Source organism: Triturus cristatus, chromosome 6, assembly GCF_964204655.1.
Source record: "Triturus cristatus chromosome 6, aTriCri1.1, whole genome shotgun sequence".
NCBI classification, from domain to species: Eukaryota; Metazoa; Chordata; class Amphibia; order Caudata; family Salamandridae; genus Triturus; species Triturus cristatus.
In genome coordinates, this window is record NC_140589.1 from 1,315,501,747 (window position 1) to 1,315,523,645 (window position 21,899).

At 42.1% G+C, this 21,899-nt stretch overlaps 1 protein-coding gene across 2 annotated transcripts in view; it reads left to right on the top strand.

Annotated features, from left to right (window-relative positions):
* LOC146821359 (uncharacterized) overlaps positions 1–21,899 on the top strand; it is a 157,137-nt gene that overhangs the window by 40,216 nt on the left and 95,022 nt on the right. For both annotated transcript variants that reach the window (XM_085612306.1, XM_085612307.1), the window contains exons 3-4: positions 4,089–4,199; positions 12,883–12,996. In XM_085612306.1, coding sequence (XP_085468432.1) covers positions 4,089–4,199; positions 12,883–12,996 — 225 coding nt within the window. The remainder of the gene's footprint in view (positions 1–4,088; positions 4,200–12,882; positions 12,997–21,899) is intronic.

Genomic DNA, 21,899 nt, shown 5'->3' on the forward strand with positions numbered 1-21,899 from the left:
GCCCACCTGCCTGCGCACACACACTTCATATGTGACTGCCGTGGTCTGCCGCCACCACACTCCTACCCACCTCCTCTCTGCCCCAGTTCTTAGTTTTATCCCCAGTTTGCGACATTGCAACAGGGTGCTGCAGTCGTTACCAAGTGCCACCTGGGTATTTTAACCTATACTGTCTTTATATGCACCATCCCTTTGCCGTATTGTGCCTTTTTTCCCTTCTTTCATGCAAACAGTTTATATTCCATGACCAATGCATTTACCATACTGATGGACACTGTCGTTCGCAATTGTTCACTGCATTGTAAAACCCAATAGAAAGATTCCCCTCCCCAAAAAATCAGGAAATATCATAACTGAAAGCATGTACATTGGAAACTCATAAAACGAAGGGTTGTCTAAGTTGAGTCCATAGCTATCCACTAGTGTGATGAGTGTGTCAACTATGCTGCCATGTATGAAGTCTTATTTATCTCCTGTGGATTGTAACATGCTAAATCCTATGGAATGACAAACTTGAACAATTAGTGTGTGCTATAGGAGGAGTGGTACATGCAACACCCTCATGCTCTATCACAGCCCACATACTTCTGCTATGAAAAGTGATCCTCCTTGCGCATGGTCAGGTCTAGACGCTCCAGATACGTCAATGTCTTCCTAGCTTCTGCATGATTATTGAGACTGCTGACAATCCTCAACAAGAATCTTATATGCAACCCACTAAAGGCGTTATTCCCCATCCTGTGCTAGTGAACTGCATGATCAATAGTCCTGAGAACTCACACAATGATCAACACCCTGGATTTACAAAGGTCTACAAATGCACGGGGGCAGGCTTAATAACAAAAGCCCAAATGCCGCATTCCTTACCCTTACCTCCCACACTGAAAACACCACAACTGTCAGTGCCTCTCACCTCCTAAGCAGATTCTCAAATCTAAAGCAACCAAAAACTGAGCACCTTAAGATGCAACACAATATAAAGTTAGGATTCCACTGAGGGTGTAACCCTGGTTTTTACTGTGGCTGGGAAAATAACACCTTTAGATGTATAACCAAAAATGTAACAGGACTTGAGAAAAAAGAATTTCCTGTCTCCCTTTTCCCGTCCCACTTCACCTCCATCCCCTAGTGGAACTTCATGAAGAAATAATGCTAAGCTATAGCGTCTGAATGAAACACAAGCGACCTCTGAGCATTCTCTTACATGTCACACCCAGATAGAAAAAAATACGAGCTCTGTGTTTCTGGTGGGTGATGCAGAACGTGAATGTTCATTCGTCCTTGTTCAGGAGACCCTTAGGCTTGCTTCAAACTTTTGTCCACTGGAGCTCACTGACCCCCCTTTCTTTTCTAGGCTGTTCCTTGTGTTAGGCTCCTAATGTGGTTCACGTGTAGGCTGTGAGTTCATTTAAAACAAATATCTGTTTTTAATTAGTTCAACAATTTTAAAAGTACTTACTATCATAAAAAATCCCATCAAAAATGCATACATTAAAAGAAACTCACCAAAGAGATTTAACTTATCAAAAACAGAAAGAGTGGGTTTTCATAATATTAATAATAATAAAGTTACTTGTAAAGCGCAAACAGCTACCTCAAACAGAGGTGTCCCGGCGCTGTGCGGAAGATCAGGTTAGCAAACTGAGCCTCACAATTAGCCTTGATAGAAGAGCCATGTTCTCAAGTTCCTAGGGAAATTTTTGTCGGTGCCCTGTTAAATCACCACCAGGATAATCAATACTAACAGTCTGGCTGCTGGAAAGCAGACAAATATTCTTTCTACCAATTGTATTTTTAGGTCGAGCCTAGACGGCGCACGTGCTGTTGGGAGAAATGCTGTAATCAGTGTGTGGGCTTTGGCCGCACCCCTCACTGTTTTGTTGGTTGCTTGTAGTTCCCCTCCTAAAATCTTGCTTTTCTGTGTCCCTTATTTTGGCTCTATGTTTCCGCCCTGGAGACTGTCCCTATTACAAGGATCTGTTCACTTTTGACTATTTAGGTAGTTTGGCGCACTACTTATTTTGTTTTGACTCACTTGCTGTGCCCTCCCCCACTATCTCCCGCCAGTCCTGCGTTTTCTGCTTGTGTCGGCCTGCTAATTCACTTAATGTCTTAAAGAGCAGGCATAGTGTGTGGCATGTTTTAACTGCACAAACTTAACTTTGTCAGAAAAGAACTCCGGCCGTAAGTTCCTCTTCTCATAGTTCTCATCCCTCGGAAGACGCGCCCCGAGTCAAGAAGGGTGAAACCTATTCTAGGATACGCCTATGAGAAGAGGAACTTACGCCTGGAGTTCTTTCCTGACAATGAGTGGAGAGCTGGTACGACTGACTTGGGCTCCCACATGTCATTTTTAGAAATTGCACCAGTGTCCATCAATAGCGACGAATGACCCTGCCCTGACGAAATTGCCTGAAAGATTGATTGGCAATGAAACATGTTGGCTGAGAAAGGAAGTGGTCTGCATAAATGCAGCTGGTTTTAAATTTATGAATGAGCGTACATGGAAAGAATAAAATTGGTAAACTGTGCGTCTTAGTTCAGTTTTATATTTCACTGGGTCTTTTTCTGTGTGGTAGTTGCAAAGCACATACAGTGTTTTTGGATTTTTTTTAGCACTTTTTTTGGGACACTATATACTTTATTAAGTAAAATGGTTACCTATGATGACAAAAGTGAGCATAGCTGGTGAGTACCAATCAGCAAGCTCGACTGTTGGTGCGCACGTGAGGTGCCATTTTGCTTTTTTCACACATTTTTAATATAAACACATCTACAGGTGTGGTTTTTTGGTAGATACACCATTTTTCCCATTTTTAATATTAGATGGGATATATGACTGTCACTTGACAAAACATTGTTTTATAAAATAAGTAAAATAAAGTGGAAGGACACTACCTCGTAAGAAAGTGAGGAGTGATTGGTGAAGAAAAATGGTAAAAAGTTCCACCTCCACATTTATGAATCTAAGAGCCCTGGGTGACAGGTCTTGTGTGTGTTTGACATAAACTGAGAGGAGGGCGACCTGCTCATTTTGTTCCCTCTACAGCTCCTTGTTGGTATAGTTGCTATGTGCGTGCCTTGCCGCAGTGCTCTTGGGTGTTTCAAGTGTCATCCAGTGCGTGCAGTGTCGTATCTCTCTAGTGAGTGCTGTTCAGTGTTTGAAGTAGTAGAATTCTGTGTGCGCAGTGCAGTGCTCTCTCATGCATGTACGTTTCCCGAGCTCTTATATTGCAGTGTTGTGGTGCACTGCGTACTGCTGACGCCGTTTCACCGACTGCACAACTGGGGTTTTGTCCTTCGCGAGCATGCATAGTGGTTTGTTTTCAATTTCACCTTGCCCTGGAGTCATCACTGGCTTCCCACTGCGCGTTGGACGTAAGTGTGAAACGGTTACCTCACCGCAAGTCACTAGCACAGTGCCGCACTCTCTAATGCCCGTGTTTCGACATCCAGATTTATTACTTCCGGCCTCTTGTGTCATGCAGGATCACACGCAACCTGACCTCCCATGTTCTGATGCATCACACTAGCTGACCCTGCTGACTTGAGACTGTTTTATGGCGAATCCACGGACTACAGATTCTCGCCATTAGAGGAGATGCAAATTAAACCAGTTGGTGCTGTTATGAACAAGCTTTTGTAATGTAATAGGTCTCGCAATTGCGAGAGTTTGAGCTATTGACATTGTAAATAACAATGCCTTTTATTTATGTGTTTTGAAAATCTGGAAGCAGTTCGTAAACATGCTCTTTGCACTTATAGTCCTTGCTTACAAGAAGCAAGGCTGACAGTAAAAGAGGCGCAGTTACTGCCAGCCTTGCTTCTCGTAAGCAACGACTATAAGTACAAAGTGTGTGTTTATGCACCGCTTGCAGGTTTTCAAAACACATAAATAAAAGGCATTGTCATTTACAATCTAAATGCACAATTAGATCTGCAATAAGCATTTTGCACTTCATATTCGTCTGTTAGTTGTGGTTTGGTTTAAGTTGATTACATTATTGATAGTCACAACTTTACTGTGTTTGGATATCTGGCAAGGAATTGTATTATATTAACACAGTGTATTTTTCCTTTTTAAATAGGGCCTCTTATTGCTACATCCATCTTTTCAATAGGGAGTAAAGAAAAGGAAGATTTATCAATTGTGGACCATCAAGACTCTAAGACAAGACATGGCACTGATCATAACACAAGTAAGTGACAATTGAGAACACTTCAGTGTAGATCTTAGAGCAATGACTGGGAATATTTTCTCTACAAAAATCAACCCTTTATAGAGTGGTGTGTTTTTTAGGTCTGGCTTCAGGAAGATCTTTCGATTATACCAAAAAATAATAATAATAAATTAAAAGAATATATATATGTATATATATATTCACTGAAAAAACCATAGGTTTCACACACGTTATAGTTAGGAATTAGCATTTAAAAAACCCTGCAAATTCACTTAAAAAACCATAGGTTTCACACATGTTATAGTTAGCTGGACATTTCACTCGTGAAAAACCATTGAAATTCCCCCGTTATAGTTAGTGCAGGCAACTATAACTCACGCGACCGCAATCCTCTGCTGATGACGTCAGATATTACATCACTGTATTTAGACACTTATTTACCCATGTCTTCTTCCATTAATTTTTAGCTATACATATATTACAAATATTTTTTTTTCAGAAAGACACATATGTCATCAGTGATGTAATATCTGACGTCATCAGCAGAGGGTTGCGGTCGCGTGAGTTATAGTTGCCTGCACTAACTATAACGGGGGAATTTCAATGGTTTTTCACGAGTGAAATGTCCAGCTAACTATAACATGTGTGAAACCTATGGTTTTTTAAGTGAATTTGCAAGGTTTTTTAAATGCTAATTCCTAACTATAACGTGTGTGAAACCTATGGTTTTTTCAGTGAATTTGTACGTTTTTTTAAATGCTAAGTTATGTATTTTTTTTTTTTTTAAGGTTTTTCACCGTGCGCATACCGTACCCGCGCGCCCACGTTACGCAGTTCGCGGAATTTTTTCGTTTCTACCGTACGCGCACGCTACGCGTACTCCACGATATATCGCAAAAAAATTAAAGGAAATTTTGGCCCTTGGGGGTCCTTCTGGGACCCCCTGACAAAGGCTACGGGGTCAGGAACTGTCCACCCTGCCCCCTTTTCACGTTCTCCACCTTTGTTTTTCACCCCCTCAGACTGCGAGAGACAAAATGGCGGCTGACACTTCCTGGTTTCGACCGATTCGAATGTTTACTAAGATCTAACAACCAATCAGAATCGCGCTCGCGCACGGCAGCGTGCGCGTACGGTAAGTTTTACCGTACGCGCACGGTGCGCGCTTATAGATATATATATTGATTTAAATGCTATTTTCTCAGGAACTACTGAACAGATTTACACCAGACCTGCAAAAGGCACATCCCTGACCTGAGGACTACCTCTCTGCCAAATTTCAAGTAATTCTGTTCAGCCGTTCGGGCTGTAGCTTGGACTAAAGGTCCTATGGAAAAATGCATGGGGAAAACGCATTTTGGGACCCCCCCTTTTTCTCAGCCCCCGCTTGACGAATCCCCTGAGACTTTCAGGGAAGGAGCGGAGCGGAGCGCCCCACCTATTTTGAAAATTTCGCGAGAATTCGTCAATCGGCGCCAAAGTTATTCCAAATAGAATGTTGCGGATTTCCTATGGAAACACGATCCTAACTATAACTATCTACTGGCGACCGCCAGTAGATAAAATATATATATATATATATATATATCTTTCAGCTTTCTTCATTCATTGTTCTTTTGTTATGTCAGTTCCATTTTTCTTTCGCCCACTGCAGCATACAGCCTGGGACCCACTTTGGCCATTGCCTAACTTCACTGGGAGTGAGAGCATTCTGATCTTTCACAAGGAGCACATCCAAAAACAAAGTCCTTCTCTTCAGTGTCAGGGGCAATTATGGCAATGTGTGTTTTTAGAAACAAAAACATTTTTTTGCTTTAAGCCAGTGTTTTCTTATTTCATACTGATGAAGACCCAGAACCTCCTCAAACAATAATGTTTTTAAAAAAACACAACAAAAAAAAGGAGCCATAAGGTTTGCAAGCCAACATCAAACTGATCAACATTGCCAGTGCTTGTTCTTTATTGGTGTTTTTTTAGATACTGAGCATCTCAAATAGAAAATGTGCACAAAGATGACGTCAAACAACCAACATCAATTTAAGATAAAAAAAGATTAAAGTTAATCATCTACAGAGCTATAAGTATTTAAATAAAAGTAAGTGAATGAATATGTATATATTCCCAAGGGTGGGCAAAGTCATAAATCTTGGAGACAACAACACCTTGTGGATGGGATTCTTGAATTGCACTCAATCACTGAATGGTAAATCAGTTTTGGTTCCATTCCAAAATGGAAACTCCATTCCGAACTTCTAGACCACCTCCCTTATTAACAGGGTTTGGTGGGCATTATTGGAGGAGTGTAGCATGCGTCCCTATGGCACAACAAGCTATGGGACCGATGTTTGACTTTTATATGACAACTCAGAGACAACAACAAAAACTGATATATGTAATGCTTGAAATAAGTCTCATCCACCGATAGTTACTCTAGTTTGTGTTCAATACCAATTTGTGGCTCAATTTACCAATCTAGACAAAGACCTACCAAGTGATAAAAAATCAGTAAGTCACACTAAGGATCTCATTAAACATTGGCCTTAATTCCTGTAGACTAAAGCAATTTCAGCCACATATCAACCTGCAAAACGCTGGTCATAACGTGGCCTGAAAGTGGCCTGGATACAGGGAAACCATATGGAAATCAGGCGATGAATCCTGTTTTCCGAATATTATTTGCCATTCCATATGGGCTTATTGGGGAATAACTCACAATCCTCTGGTAATATCAGGACCTGGTATTACCAACATCCGTTTACAGGTAATTTGTATTCCTGTATTACCATCTGCAAATAAGGGCAAGTTGTAATCGGACTCAAAGCATGCACAGCCATGCCCAGATATGAGTACCATAGGTCACTCTCCCATTTGAAATTAAAGCTTGCACCTCATTTCATTTTCATGCTAGGGTGCTTATCTTTGGAATCAAAAGACTATGATTTTCAGAACAGAGCATGCTCAAAAATCCTAGAGTGTCATTTAACTACCATGGGAAAAAGGAAGATCTTTGTATGGCATTTCAATGTTAGCAGACAAGAAATACCTTAATATAGAAATGCCAGGTCTTGCTGCTGAAAGCTTTAGGTTGCTGCAGAACTATACTCATGAACTCCTCAAAAAAAGTAAAATAAAAGGATAGAGAGAGTGATCTTTGGCTCAACCTCCTCTAGCCAATGATATGTATTTGTTTTTCATGATTTGCCAATTTTTGGGTGGGCTGTTCTTCAAGGCGATAGAACGTTGCGGATGGTTATAATGTCAAATATATTGTTGCATTTATGTTGCCATTAGGTTTTGATGAGTGGGTATCAAGCAGTCCTTTTGTTAAGTGTAGATGCAACATAACGGTTAGCTTGGAACTGATAGCACAACAACATTGTAATTGCTTATTTACGGCTTATTTGTTTAGGAACTGTATACTCTCTAGATGCCTTAGCTTCTCTGAAAGGCTCTGGGCCAGATTCACAAAGGGCCTCTGAACCCATGGCGTAGGTCGTGGCAAGGGGCCCGCACTAGTGGTGGGACCTCCGAACTGCAGTTTCTCATTGCGGTGGTCCAGCTGCAAGGGAGGGCCCCCTGCCATGACTGCGGGGCCTCTGCAGTGAGTGCGGAGGCCCTTTGTGAATCGGGTCCACAGTGTTATTGACCAATTGCTCTTGCGAGTTTGCAGACCCAATAGCTGCCGGCCTTAGATACTTGGAATTACGGGGGGGGGGGGCAATATTTCACATTGATTTAACGCACTGTGTGAAATTCGTACCCTCTCATTAAGGGCCTTCAAGTGCGCATTTCATGTTCTGACTCCTTTTCATTCCACTGTTCTTTGAGGTACAACTTAGCTCTGCTAAAGCAGTCTTTTCCGCAAAAGGGTCTGTACTCCGAGCTTTCCTACTGATGATTATGCTTCATTATGGGATTTTCTTGTAGGACAGCTCAGCTGGGGGCTACACTCGCAAAGTTGTTCAACTATCACCAAACACTTCCCCTTAGAAAAGGCCAGATCTTTTGACTTTTTCCTTTTTATTTAGCCTTGTGTTTAGCTATCTCAGAATGTTTAATCCATACGTCGAACAGACATTCTCAGCATAAGAGCATGGAATTGCTTTGTGTTTTATGAAGAATGCAAGCTTCGTGTATATCGAGTGGTGTATGTTAAAAGTCCGAGACCTCAGTGTAGTATTTTACTAATAAAACAAGTGCAACAGAAAACTAATTTATACCTAAAGGACAGCCTACATTAATGACATAGTTGTTCAAAGTTTACTCAGATACCTGCTCCATGTCTAGATCTCTACCCAAATTACACTGGCTACCGGTGGAGAAAAGAATTCAGTTTAAGACTCCATGCATCGCCCACAAAATTTTGACTAAACAAGCCCCCCTGGTTCTATCGAACTTGTTAACATCTTATGTCCCGAACCGGTGCCTACGGTCAGCTGACCAAGGGCTGGTATATACCCGTAGAGTTTTAAGAGGCAGAGCGGGTGGTCATTCTTTTAAAGTTCTGGCTGCCAAACTCTGGAACTCTCTTCCTACTGGTATCAGAGGGCTCCAAGATCATCTAGCCTTCCAGAAAGCCATAAAGACCTGGCTTTTCCCAGCATAACTCTCTCTTCCTTTCCCAGGCTGTCACTACTTACCGGTATGCTGTTTTGGGTAGCGCTGGGACGCCCCGTTGCTGGGGCAGCCATGCGCGATACAAATCTGTTAATAATAATAATAATACCCATTTGCCAAACGTGAACGTTTGTGACCAGTACCATATTGCCAACATTTGTTTTGCTACTAAGATTGCAGCCCACATTGGAAACATGGGACCATGTCACATAAAAGTGAACATTGCAAGTGTTAATTTAAGAAACAGTCTCTGACACAGTTTTGAGCAGACTGCTATACTAAATTGTTTATCATAAGTAGCAACAATATTTTACCACCATAAACAGTGGTAACAGTTAAACGGTTTCTTGTCAATAATTTTAAAGGTGTGAGCTACTTTTGGCTGGAAACAAAGCAACATGTATTAAGAAATACAAGAAGTAACAGAACATAAGACAATTATATATACAAAACAGTGGCGGCTCCTCCGCTAAGGTAGAGGAGCGTCGCCCACTGCTATTTTAGCAGTGCTCAAAAGAAGAAGAAAATGATAATAACAGGACCTTATTATCATTTTATTTTTCTATGCGGCTCTCAGAGCCAGGTGGGAGCGGTGCTGGGCTCTGTGACACCAAGCAGAGTGAGGAGTGCTTTGCACTACTCTAAGTGCGCATGAAATACTGTCCGGCCCTCTGGGCCGGCCAAACCGTCATGCGCACTTGGCATGTTCTCGATTGGGCTGTGTTGCACAGCCCCGTGGATAACATGCCCAGCCTCCCCAGGCACTGCCTGTATCAAAACAGGATGGTCGGACCAATCAGGACGCTGCTTCTGCAGCGTCGTGATTGGCTGGGAGAGCCTGGAAACCTGACTGCTTCCGGTGCTGTAGCAGACCTGAAGAGGACTGCTACAGCACAAGACACGCCTGCCCACCTCACCACCCCCATTTTGAGGCAGCCACCACTGACACAAAGTAACATGACAAAACAAACTAAAACATAACAGGGCACAACACAACAGTCATAAACGAGAGCAATACAAAACAATATTATATTGTGGTAATGCAGCACAAAAAATAACCGAACATAAAACAACCACAACAAAATGCCACACAACTGAGAGGGGAAACTATGAGGTATCCCCCTAGCAAATACTACACATGTGGTATTTTTATTTGCCGATGACATTCTTATATAATTTAGGGAATTAAGTAAGTTTGGCTCAAATCCCCAGAAAATTTGGCACAGCCTGTATGGCAACTTGTCTAAATAATGTATATTCCCTTTCCACCATAGCATACTACCACTTATCACGTATTTAGGTGACAATGCCTTTAGATGGGAGGGGGTCTCCTTTCGTTACTTATGTATATAAGAACCTAAATCACTGACCAGTGTCTTCTCGATGGTAAGGGTGTGAGTGCACTCAGACAGCAATTTCTCCTTTGGCGAACGCTTCCGCTCTTGCTCATTGGGCGAATTGCGTTGTTCAAAATGTTTGTCCTACTTTGTTTACCATCATGTCGATGTTGGTCCTGCCCAAGAATCGACATAGTTAGTAAATACTGCCCAAGTGAGATGCCCGCCTGTCTTACCCTGGAATCTAATCCTCCTCATTTCCCACCCCTACATCAGGGCTGTATCTCGCTTCATTAGACCAATTCCTTGCACCATCCTCACAGTCACAATAACCCCTTCATAAACCTACCTTGCCCCTTACTCGGTCCACAAGCCTTGCCAACTGACCATAGTTAGATTGACAGTTTATAGTTGCAGTCCTAGCTGCAGACCTAGCCACGACCTTTCCTTTTTCTTTGTGGTGCTGCACTTTAGTACTGTTCCATTTTGGTGGTACAGTTAAAATGCTTCACCTCATAGATATTCCTCTACATTTATTGTAACTGATTACTGATATATATTGCAAATGTTTGGAGATATAATTATAAAACTACTATGCTTTCTCTCTCTGCTTGTTTGGAACACAAAAATCAAAGAGGAAATCTCTCTAAAGATGGTTATAATAAAAAAAATGCTACACAACACATATGCACAAACATTCTTTTAGCACATTACCATCTCTAGAAATCTGCTTTCATAATGCAGTGGTGAAAGGTATTGGCACCCAAGTTCTACCTCAGTTTACAGCCAAGAACATTAAATAGTGACAGGCAAAATGTTTTTGATGCTGCCCCTGGCAAATGTCCTTCTTTTATCTGACAAACTATGCATGTTGCTTCACCGTGAATTTACTTGCACACCCATAACATGTGCTTACATTCTGCTGTTATGGTTCCTTCTCTCCCTTATTAGCATAATAAGCCATTCTTTCATTTATTGCTCATGTGCTTTATCTGTTACCCTTCCCTCTCTTAACTGACAAGCAAACTATCTACCTGCACATATACTGCCTGTGCTTGCATCCCACTGTAATGTTCCCTCTCTATTTATTAGTATAGCTAAGTGTCCTCTCAAACAATGTTGTCGTGCCCTCAGTAGACTAATGTTTAAATTACACATGTCCATGTCTCCGGGACCAATGGTTTTGCTTCTCATCTAGATCCTACCAGCTAACACGTTTTCTCGTCCTGATGATGATCTCTAACTAAGGAGATCGAAAGCCGTCGACTTTCACAACCGAAACTCCTTTTACATAACTTAAAACCTCCGGAATTTTGTACAGTGTTGTTAATGCGATGTAAATTTTAAGTCACTAGCACCTATGACTTCACGCACCTGCATCTCTTGTGTGAGCATCGGGACTAACTCCTAATTGTGGATGATACTCCGTTTATGATGTTAATAAAAGTGATGTCATTCGTAGAACCTTGTGTCCCCACATATATTGTTTTTCCAGTCCTGTTGGGACTCTCCTTTCACTACTAAAACCTAGACAAAGGCTACACTTGAAATAATAGTAGCCCTGGCTACCATAGGACCTTATTGGCCTCACCTCAGGCCGCTGTCTTTTTCAACTATATATATTACCCCTGGTCTTACTATTGGGGTACCCTTGTTCTCTACATTAATATCCATGAGCCTCGCAAATTTGCGACCCCATTGGGAATCGCAAACAATGTTAAACACACTGTTGTACATGCAAAATAGCGCCTCGCCAATTGCGAGTTGCAGAAGACTCGCAATTCGCGAGGCGCTATTTTGCGCGTCCTACATCTGGCCCTATGTTTTTTATGAAAAGAAGATCCTAATGTTCCAGAATTTCAGTGGGGACAAGAAATGCTCTCAATAAAATCAGACATTTCAGATCAGGAAATAGTGGCTTTGATCTGTGTTTGGGCCAAACTGAAGGTCATGCGTGCAGGTAAGACACATGCATTCTTCAATTCTGGAGCAGCTCAAGGGTTTCTGAAGAAGATGCAAAAAATAAATTAGGTCATACTGAACTGGAACTGGAGTCTGATGCTTTTGATCCTTATTTTATTACCTGTACTCGTGCAACAGGTTTGACCCTCTGAAATTTGGAGCATGAAGGACAGCTAATATGATAGTTTTCGATGTTTGTAAGATTGAAACTACTGTTTTGGAATCTTCTTCCCTCTCCTTTGCCCTATTTGGACGTGAGTCACAGGTGGCTCCAGGGCCTGTGAGTTTTTATTGGGAACCAGGAAGATCTTTTTGTACAGGCTGGAAAACTTAAAAGGTATTCTTATCCCAAATGCTCTATCTGGCTGTCTGTCTCTTGCAGCTGCCTCTTCTCAATATAAATATGTTTTAGAAAGAGGACATATTGAAGAGTTCAAAAGAAGGCAGCAAGAGAAAAGAAGAAGTATATTGAAAAGAGCAAGAGAGGACAAGCCCCTAAAATAAGTAAAAAAATGGGGTAAGGCAAAAAGGAGAAAGCATGAAAGGGCCATATGGAGAAAATAAGGAGCAATTGAGAAAGAGCTTGAGGGTGCAGAAATTGAAAAGCTGGTGCTTATATTTTCTGATTGTGTGCATGGATGCCTCCATGTCTGTTGCCTTTCTGCAAGTGCTTTTATTCATGTTGTCTGCACGCAATGGTGCACATGTGCCTATTTGAGTTTGTACGTATGCATTATGTAGAAGCCAATCCAAATGGGTCTTCCAATGCTTTTTTTATATTCTAGGTGATACTGTTGCAAGTTATGATGTTTCCTTTGGGCTAAACAAACAGGAACACCTGCTTTTTAAAGATCATCAGGAAACCGAGAGAAGGGAGAACAGTGATTGTCACGACATAGGTGAGGATGGGTTAATGTCACTTTAGTCTCATTGAAATTGTTTCAATACTTTACAGAAATAATGACTATCTCTTTAGAGTAACTACATGAAACTGTTCTATAATGTGCATAGAAATAATCGCATCATTGGTATTGAATCAGGAACTTTTAATTTCTTTGTTCCTTGTGGAAGAAATAACATGGATTCTTTTATAAGTATTTATTGGTTTAATATTAGATTGAAACAATGCAGTGAAGAGATGTAGTCTGCTTGCTTGCTGCTGCCATTGGAACCTGTGGACTTGGTTTCCAATGCCCGCTGCACACTTGACTGAAAGTCATAATTTCTTGATAAATCTTCCCCGTGCTAGAAAATGCACCACTGCTTGAAATGAAATGCTGTTGTAAATATGTGAAATGTCATGCCAGTGTAATTCAGAAGTGTATTCCCAGTTGATGTACAGTGCTCCATTCTACCCAGGTAGGTTCACACAAAATATATGCCAATACATACAGTGCACATAAACATATCACAATCATGAGCGATACCATCTGGAGGAGAGGTAAAATGCAGCATAAACCATCCTTGTCCACATTATATTGTGTAGCTCAACACCTCAGCACCGGTAAAGTGTCGCATTAAACTACTTTCATAGGGTAAACAACGTTAACGACAAAACTTTTTCCCCGCATGGAATTACAACACGGTCGTTACAACGACCGCGTTTTAATTCCGCATACCATTACTCCGTAAGTCGCAACAACGACTTGTGGAGGGGGGAAGAAGGTTTCAGATTTAACATCCAACACCTTCCCTAATGTCCGCACAGACTGGAGTTGGAATTTTAAATTAGACTATTCCAACATCCAGCGCCCCCCTCCGCAAGTCGTTGTTACGACTTGCGGGGTAATGGTATGTGGAATTACAACGCGGTCGCTGTAACAACCGCGTTGTAATTCCCTGCGGGGAAAAAGACTGCGGAATAATGAGGCATATTCTATAGGGTAAACAACATTTAAGCATATTCCTTTTATAGTAACAAAACAAGAAATTATAGGGACATTGCTATCACTTTTAACTTCTCATGTTGGTTTAATAACAGAATACCCACGTTTTCTAACATTCTGAGATGTCCGCCATAAAGAAAAACAGGTCCAATGATTTGCTGCCTTCCAGCGTCAAGCTAACTTAATTTTAGGTCAGATGCTTTTTTTTCCAACTTATCTAAAGATTCATCCCACACAATAAGGATAGTGCATGTGCCCTCTCTCATATGCTCTCTTCACCATACATTTTGCCTCAGCGATTGCATGCTCACATTAATCTCACCCCAATCCTCCCAATAAATGGAGACCACCCATTAAAAGCGGTTTCCCGTTTAGCCAGAAGCAAAATCAAAGAGTAGAACTTTTTCCGAACCCTTCATTTTGCTTTGATCGGTATAGTGCCAAAGCGGTACAAAACTGGGGATGCTGTGATCTTCCATCCTAGAATATTTCACCCCCTCCTCTTCCAGCTTGGTTAGAGCTATACTGCCTTCATCACATAAGGTATAACTCAGCCTTCATCGCATCTGCTAGGTATATAAGAAGTAATTTGTAGTATTTAAAGGAATGTTAATTCAGCCAGGTCCATGACATTTCCATGCAGACTATATAAAGGTTAATGGCAAGTAGAAACCTTCCTATCAGAAAAGTTGGTCTATTCTGTAGCTGGGAAAGTTAACAGGGTAACTTCAGATCTCATGACTATGTATGAGGTTATTCACAAGGTAAACCTACAAGTGGGTAAGTATACACATGTACGTGTATTCCTACACTTATGAGTAACTTTTACTGCTTTAAGATAGTCACTATTTATCAGAGTAAAGTTACGGAAAAGTGTAGACCTATATCCGCTCCACGCCCTTAAACAGGGGGTCCTGGACATAGGCTGACTAGTCCTCCTAAACATATGGACTATGTCAGTGTGCCAGTCCAAGACAGAAAGCCAGGAGGACTGCAACCATGCCGCAACCCACCAAGCAATATCTGAGCGAGATGCGTTTCTGGTAGCAATCAATATTATAAGATATCAGAACAATAATTAGTGGAATTCAAGCCCTTTTTGATTAAGGCAAGACGCAGTCAAGAACACTAGGAAAACATGGGTACATTGTTAAAGATTTATTTGAAATAAATATAATCCTATCCAAGTATACACAATATAAATAGCAACTATTGTGAATAGAAACAATACAGTAGCAACAAAATTCACTAGAAGTGTGAAAATAAATAGTATTGTAACATATTGGTAAAATCATAAAGCTTTTCTTTATGTCATTATTTACAATAACCTCCTTCACCTCTTTGGCTAACTAAACTGATCTTGTCACAAAAGAATTGATCTAATATGAGTTTCAAAGGTGGTTCACGTCCTCATATCTTTTCTGAACAACAAAGGAGTGTTCAGTGTAAAACCCTTGTCTACTATTATCACCTGCATTTGCTGAACAAAGGCTAAGTGTGCCTCCAGTAGCCTTCAGCAAAGAGAAGATGGTAGAGCTTGGATAGAATAACAGATAGTTATACGTTATTAGTACTGCAGCCCGAAAATAGTCCTCATCTGCAATTCTAGCCCCACTGATATCTCCACATTGTAGAAATTCTATTGAGGAGGCACAATGCACAAGACTAGCTCTCTGCCAGGGAAGGTCACTCCATGTTAGTCACCTTCATTGACATATTACCCTTTGAATGCCCGCTGATGTGGGGAGCCCTAGTACCCACACAGCCCTAAAATCCCCCAATGGCACACTGGGAAAATATCGTCTCTGCTAGTATTGGGGAGCGGGAGTCCAGTACAATACAAGGAGGGCACTAATCCGGCGGAAACTGCTGATTTTTGGTCAACAGGTGCCAAAGCTCGAGGTCTACATCTAGCTTTTCATTCCCACCTCACTAGTTTCATCCTGATTTCTTCTCCTGTGCACCACTCCCTAGCATCTTATCTCCAGCTAACAACCACCGGCACGCGCAAGCTTCTATACCTGACAGGCAGACTTGCAAGTTATTATGCAGGTCCACCTGGAATTCTGTCTGAAAGCAATCTGCTATGTGCACCCAGTATGCATATATCCGGTAGCAGTTCCATGTCAGATGAAAATATGCAACCTCCATCTGGCAGCATTTAGGATATTCTCACATGCTAGTGGGTTCTATTTTATGCAACATGGCTGGGGTGACATACGTTCTATGTATATAGTTAAGGAGAATCAGTCGGAAGCAAGCATTACAAGTGATGATGTGAAGGAGAGCCAGGGCACAGCTCCACTGGGCATCAGTAAAGTCCTGAGCACAATCTGTTTCCCATTTTGCCCTAGCCCTTGGAAGGAGGTTATAGATATCCGCCCTCATGGCTGTATATATCCGAATTATTATTCCTCGACTGCCATCTGTGCAGAGCAGTAGCTCCGGCGTTTGGGACACTTGTGGGGTATGGCTCACCGTACCCCACGCTTTCTAAGCCATGTGGCGTAATGCGTAGTAATAAAGTTATTGACCTTGCTCCAAAACCGAACTACTAAATGGCCTGCTGCTGGGGGATCAAACAGCCACCCTCTTAGAGGTCTTCACCCGTTCTATAACCTCCTGCCTTTCATGTCGTCAGCCCCATACGTTCATCCCTGTGATGAAATGCCAGTGTGTACCATAAAGACACAGCCCCAGCATATGGATGTTCTTTGCCCCGTCTAGTTAGATACATTTGCCATGCATGCAGGGTAATTTGTACTATATGTTGATCTGCATCTGTTGTGTGCCCTCCAGCATATAGTTGTTTTGTCAGTGTGCCCATCATCGGGCTCCCATCTAACAGCCTCCCATCCATACTATTCTGTAGGTCATACCACCTGCTGCAAATTGTGGCTGCACCCCTTGATTGTAGGCCTCCATACCTGGGACTCTGAGCCCTCACAACTCATAAGTGCATTGCAGTGATTCCATTTGACCCTACTACACTTCTCTGCCCCAAACTATGGCTATCACAAACAATCTCAAGTGTTTCAATATCTTGTGGGGTATGTGAAACAGGGAGCAGATACAACCAGCATGGGAGACACAATATTTTCAGAATGATAATCCTGCTGACCAATGACAGGGATAGCGACAACCAGTAGTTGGCACTGTTGCGGGATCAGCCAATAACCATATTGGATTGAATTCTAACCATCATTGTTCGTAATGTGTAATTTCAATCCCCAAATATCAAAACGAGTCCGCACACCACATTGCCACTATTTGTGGCAGTGCCTCATGGGGCACTCGTTGCAGCCGCCCAAAAGAGTTCACTCGTGGCCCTGACTTCCCTCCGAAACATGTCAGCTCATCCACCAGTATCCCCATTGACTGATTACGGTCTGCGTTGTACACTAGAAAATCATCTGCATATAGTGGCACCACATGCCACTGCATCCATGTCTTGATTGCCCAGATATCCACCACTAGGCACAACCAACACACCAGCGATTCTGCTGCTAATGCAAAGAGAAGGAGGGACAAGGGACAACCCAGCCATGGTGTCACTCTAAAGCTTCCACTCTGGTGATGTGGAGTCATTGATCCTGACTCTGGATTGGGGCTGCGTGTGTAAAAGTCACCAGCTTTTGAAACTGTGCCCCGAAGCTCATAGTGGTCAGCGTGGCAAATAGGCATTGCCTGCTATTCCTTTCAAAAGCTTTCTCAGTTTCCAGTGACATCAAGGCCACATAGTCCCCACTGTCCTCTAATGCACCCATCACATGTGCCAGTCACCTAATAATCAGTGTTGTGTGCCTATTCGGGATTAACCTGTTTTGGTGTGGGTGTACTAAATCCACTATGACCCCTCTCAGGCATCACACTGACAGTACACCAACGATTTGTTTGTCAAAGTTCAGCACTGAGAGTAGTCAATACGCCAGACAGGCCTAGGGATCCTTACCCTGCTTGTTTAGCAATATAATAGTTGCCTCTCTCATCGTTTTTGGTAGAACCCCATGCTTCAGCACATCCTAGTACACCGCCAGACTTTTTTCTTACTGTATCTCTGCAATAGTCTGATACCATTCAGTCGGAAGGCCATCTGGCCCTGGGGCCTTGGGTGTTTTTAAGTCTCATGTTGCTGCCTTATTCTCGGTTTGTATGAGTGGTCTTTCAAGCAGTTCTCGCTGTACCTGTGTGAGCCTATGGATTGTTTGCATTTGGAATATGTTTCATCCTCTGGCTGGGTTGGGGGCTGCTTTTAAAGTGCCCTTTTATAGGAGTAAAATGTGTAATTAATCTGACGATGTGTGTTTACTATGACACCCTGTTCTTTTCCTACAGCTGTAATTGTGGCTAGTGTTCTATCTTGGTGTAAACGTCAAGCTAGTACCCTCCCAGGTCTGTCCCCCTCCCGGTGAAGCAACTGTTGGTACTGTATGTTATGTAGCATCTCCTTATCTGCCATTTCTGTGTATGATTTCTTCCCCCAGTTTCTGTTCTTGCCTAGTCGTCCCAACTCCCTGGAGCGAGTTAGTTTGTTGTACTTTGAGCTTTAGCTCAGAAGTGTTTAAGTTCCTATCTAACACCCGCCTTGTAGAAGTGACCAGAGATATCACCAAGTCTCGCATAACCACCCTGATTACTGTCCCTTCCCTCATCTGTAGCAGTGTTATTGTTGTGTCTAAAGCACTGTGTTATTTCATCATACGGCAGGGGGGGGGCGTGTTGCATCTCGCAGAATTGCCGCCGGTAATCTCCATGTGGGGATCTGGCCCAGTAGTTCTGACATTGATATGTAAAGTGGTACTCACACAAAGTAATGGGACGCTAGTTCAAACAAAAACAAAAATATGCTTGTGTATGGGGGAAAGGGGGAGTCTTTATCTTAAAGACGAGAACCCTCATTCACCCAAGGGTGACATGCTTCATCATTGGGTCCCCTCTTGCACACTGTAACCGCAGGGTGTACAGTGTGGGCTACAACTCTCCCTGTGGAGAGGAGCGTGAGGTGTTTTATAATGCTCCCAATTTAGGCGATTGGGGTGAGTGGCAGAGTGCAAAAAAACAAGAAAATGTGTATTAAAACTAGCTCCTAGGTGACTAAACTAAATTTAATACGTGTCCCCATAGACTAGGATTAAAAAGGCTAGTGATATATAGGACTGAAAGAATGTCCTATTCGTCAGTGGTCAACATGTTTCTGCCATATGACTAAAAAGTTGGCGACATTCATCAGGACCTAAAGCGATGTCACTCTGCTAGAGATTGGTGAAAAATAATAATGTATTTAAAAACCATACTTAATTATCATGGTAGTTACGACAATGGTACCAGCTGCAGTCCGGTCCAATGTCTGAAAAAGACAAACATTAATGTCAGTTTCATTATTATTTTCTGCCATTATACCTCCCTTAACACCACACACGTGATAAAACACCACACACGTGATAAAAAACCACACACATGATTGAAAACGTGAAAAGGAAACACTTCTACATAAACACAAAACAAACTCACCTAGGCGGTAATATAAGTTTACCTCCACCTTATGGGAGTTTTTTTTACCTCAGATCACAGATTTCTGTGGATGAAAAGGAAAAAACTGAAGCTCAACCTCCACTATGCACAACCCATTATTAGTGTAAAACATCTTTTAGTCACATTCCTATTGCCCATATCATACAATGTTGTATATGGTAGGACTGGTGATGTAATCGAATTGATGCCACATCTAATACAGATAAAATGTCACGAGAATGTAGCTTATGCTCACTACTGTGTTGATAAATGTATGCGTAACATATATATCCGCTATACATATTCACAACTCACTAAAGAGATAACTGAGTCTCTTGTGCGTCTAAACTGTAACGGCCCAGAGCACCACAGTTACCAAACACTCGATAACAAACATTCCAAAAAGCTAATGCCCACCAGTATCGTCAAGGTTCGAATACCAAAACACCAAGCATTCACTCCCAAAATCAAATAAGTCCAGATGCCAAAGCCGTGACATCCGTCCTTCTATGTAAAATACAACCCCGTTACCTCATGTTCCTCTGTGTCTTTGCTCAAGTGGTAAAACCCAAGGGGAGGAAGACATTATCCCGGTGTGTTTTTGTATCGAAGGGTGCCATCGCGAATGCGTCTGACCCGGAAGTGACGCCCCCAGCTTCCGGGTCATTTGAATCATGGTAACTGTAGTTTGTAATTCTCCCGATGTCTGTGAATACGGAGCGGGAGCCCTTATACAAAAACTGACTGTGCGGTAAAACCCAAGGGGAGGAAAACATTATCCCGGTATGTTTCGGAGGGTGCCAGCATAAATGCGTCTCACCGGAACTGACGCCACCAGCTTCCGGGTAATTTGAATCATGGGAACTGTAGTTTGTAATTCTCCCGATGTCCGTAATATGGAGCGGGAGCCCTTAAACAAAAATGACGGTGCACACTACAAAATAGTGTGAACAGTGATATAAACCATAATACGATGCCAGCATCTCACTTTACGTATAACCATGTGCACACGAGGGCAAACCATGAGAAGCCAAAATGTTCCAGCAGGCCACAGCATACATACATATGACAATTTCTAAATATAGACAGACTTCTACCATTAGTATACAACGCAATGCACTCATTTGTACCAGAAAATGTCGCCCCATCAATGACTAGTAGAGTGCTATAAAAACAACTCGTCTGTATCATACAATATATCAGGATCCAAACCAGAAAAAGTGCAATAATGTACATGTATTTAAGTTGTACCCACCCCAGTCAAGGTCTGTGATAGTATATTCAATAAATTGCCATGTGGCGATGCACAGAATGATGTGAGATCCGATGCTCAATAGCTGGGAACCCATTGCTGAAAAACGCCCGAATATCTTCACCACCTTATCCACAGAACCATCATTACTGCGGCTCCGGCCCCTCCTGAGTCCGAGTACGGCTATCCTTTTCCCGCAAGGACTATCCAGGCTATTTTCATTGATTCCGGCTTGCACCTTAACTGTCCTGATGATGATCCTATTATTGTTTTTAAAGGATCGAAACGTCATCGACTAATGTAAACAGTTTGCACGTTAATCGCACATGATAAAAAAAGTGCAGTTGCTGTTTCTCTAAGCTTGTTAGAATTGTGCTCAATATTCCACAAGCTACCCCGTCTTGCCTGATATGTTTTTGTTCTATATGTATTTGTCATGTGTTCATGTAGGATGCAGGATTGTGTTCCCACGTAATTTCTACGTTTGTATTTTTGCTCTTTGACATTTTTGATTTATTAAATTGATTGTCCGGCTGGACACTCGCATTATAGTACTGATTCAAGTCTATATTTATCCTATTTACTCAACTGTTGCGTTTAAGGAGCAAGTATTCAATGGACTCAACCTCAAAGACACATTATTAGGTCTCGCTTAGAGCAGCACTTGCGCTGTCTCTTCGAGACATGCAGTATTCAGTATATGTGAATTACGCTCCGCCCATCTTTACAATTGCCTTCTCTTCCTATCCTTTGTAAATGATGGCTTTTGATTAGTCAATATGTTTGTTAGTTCCTCGTTAGTACCTTCTTGTCTCTCTTTGTAACCTTCCATGAGGACTGGCCCCCTCTTATTGTGGTGTTACGCAGTATGTTTTATTTACTGTCTGTGGGCACTATTTTCTTTAATGGCTTTCTCCTATTGCACGCACGACATGCTTTCCTGAAATCTGCAACTGCTTGTTGACAATTTACTACTGACAGATGCTCCCTCCCTCTCCTCGTCTCCCTCCTGCTTCTTTAATCTATACTGTCTGCTGCTAGTTTTACATTGACACCCCCACCCAACTTTAATTAGCACCAACATCCCTCTCTCCTGTTGCTTGTTTAAATTGCCCTGCCGAAATGCGAGGGCAGAGAAAGATTAAACTTGGAA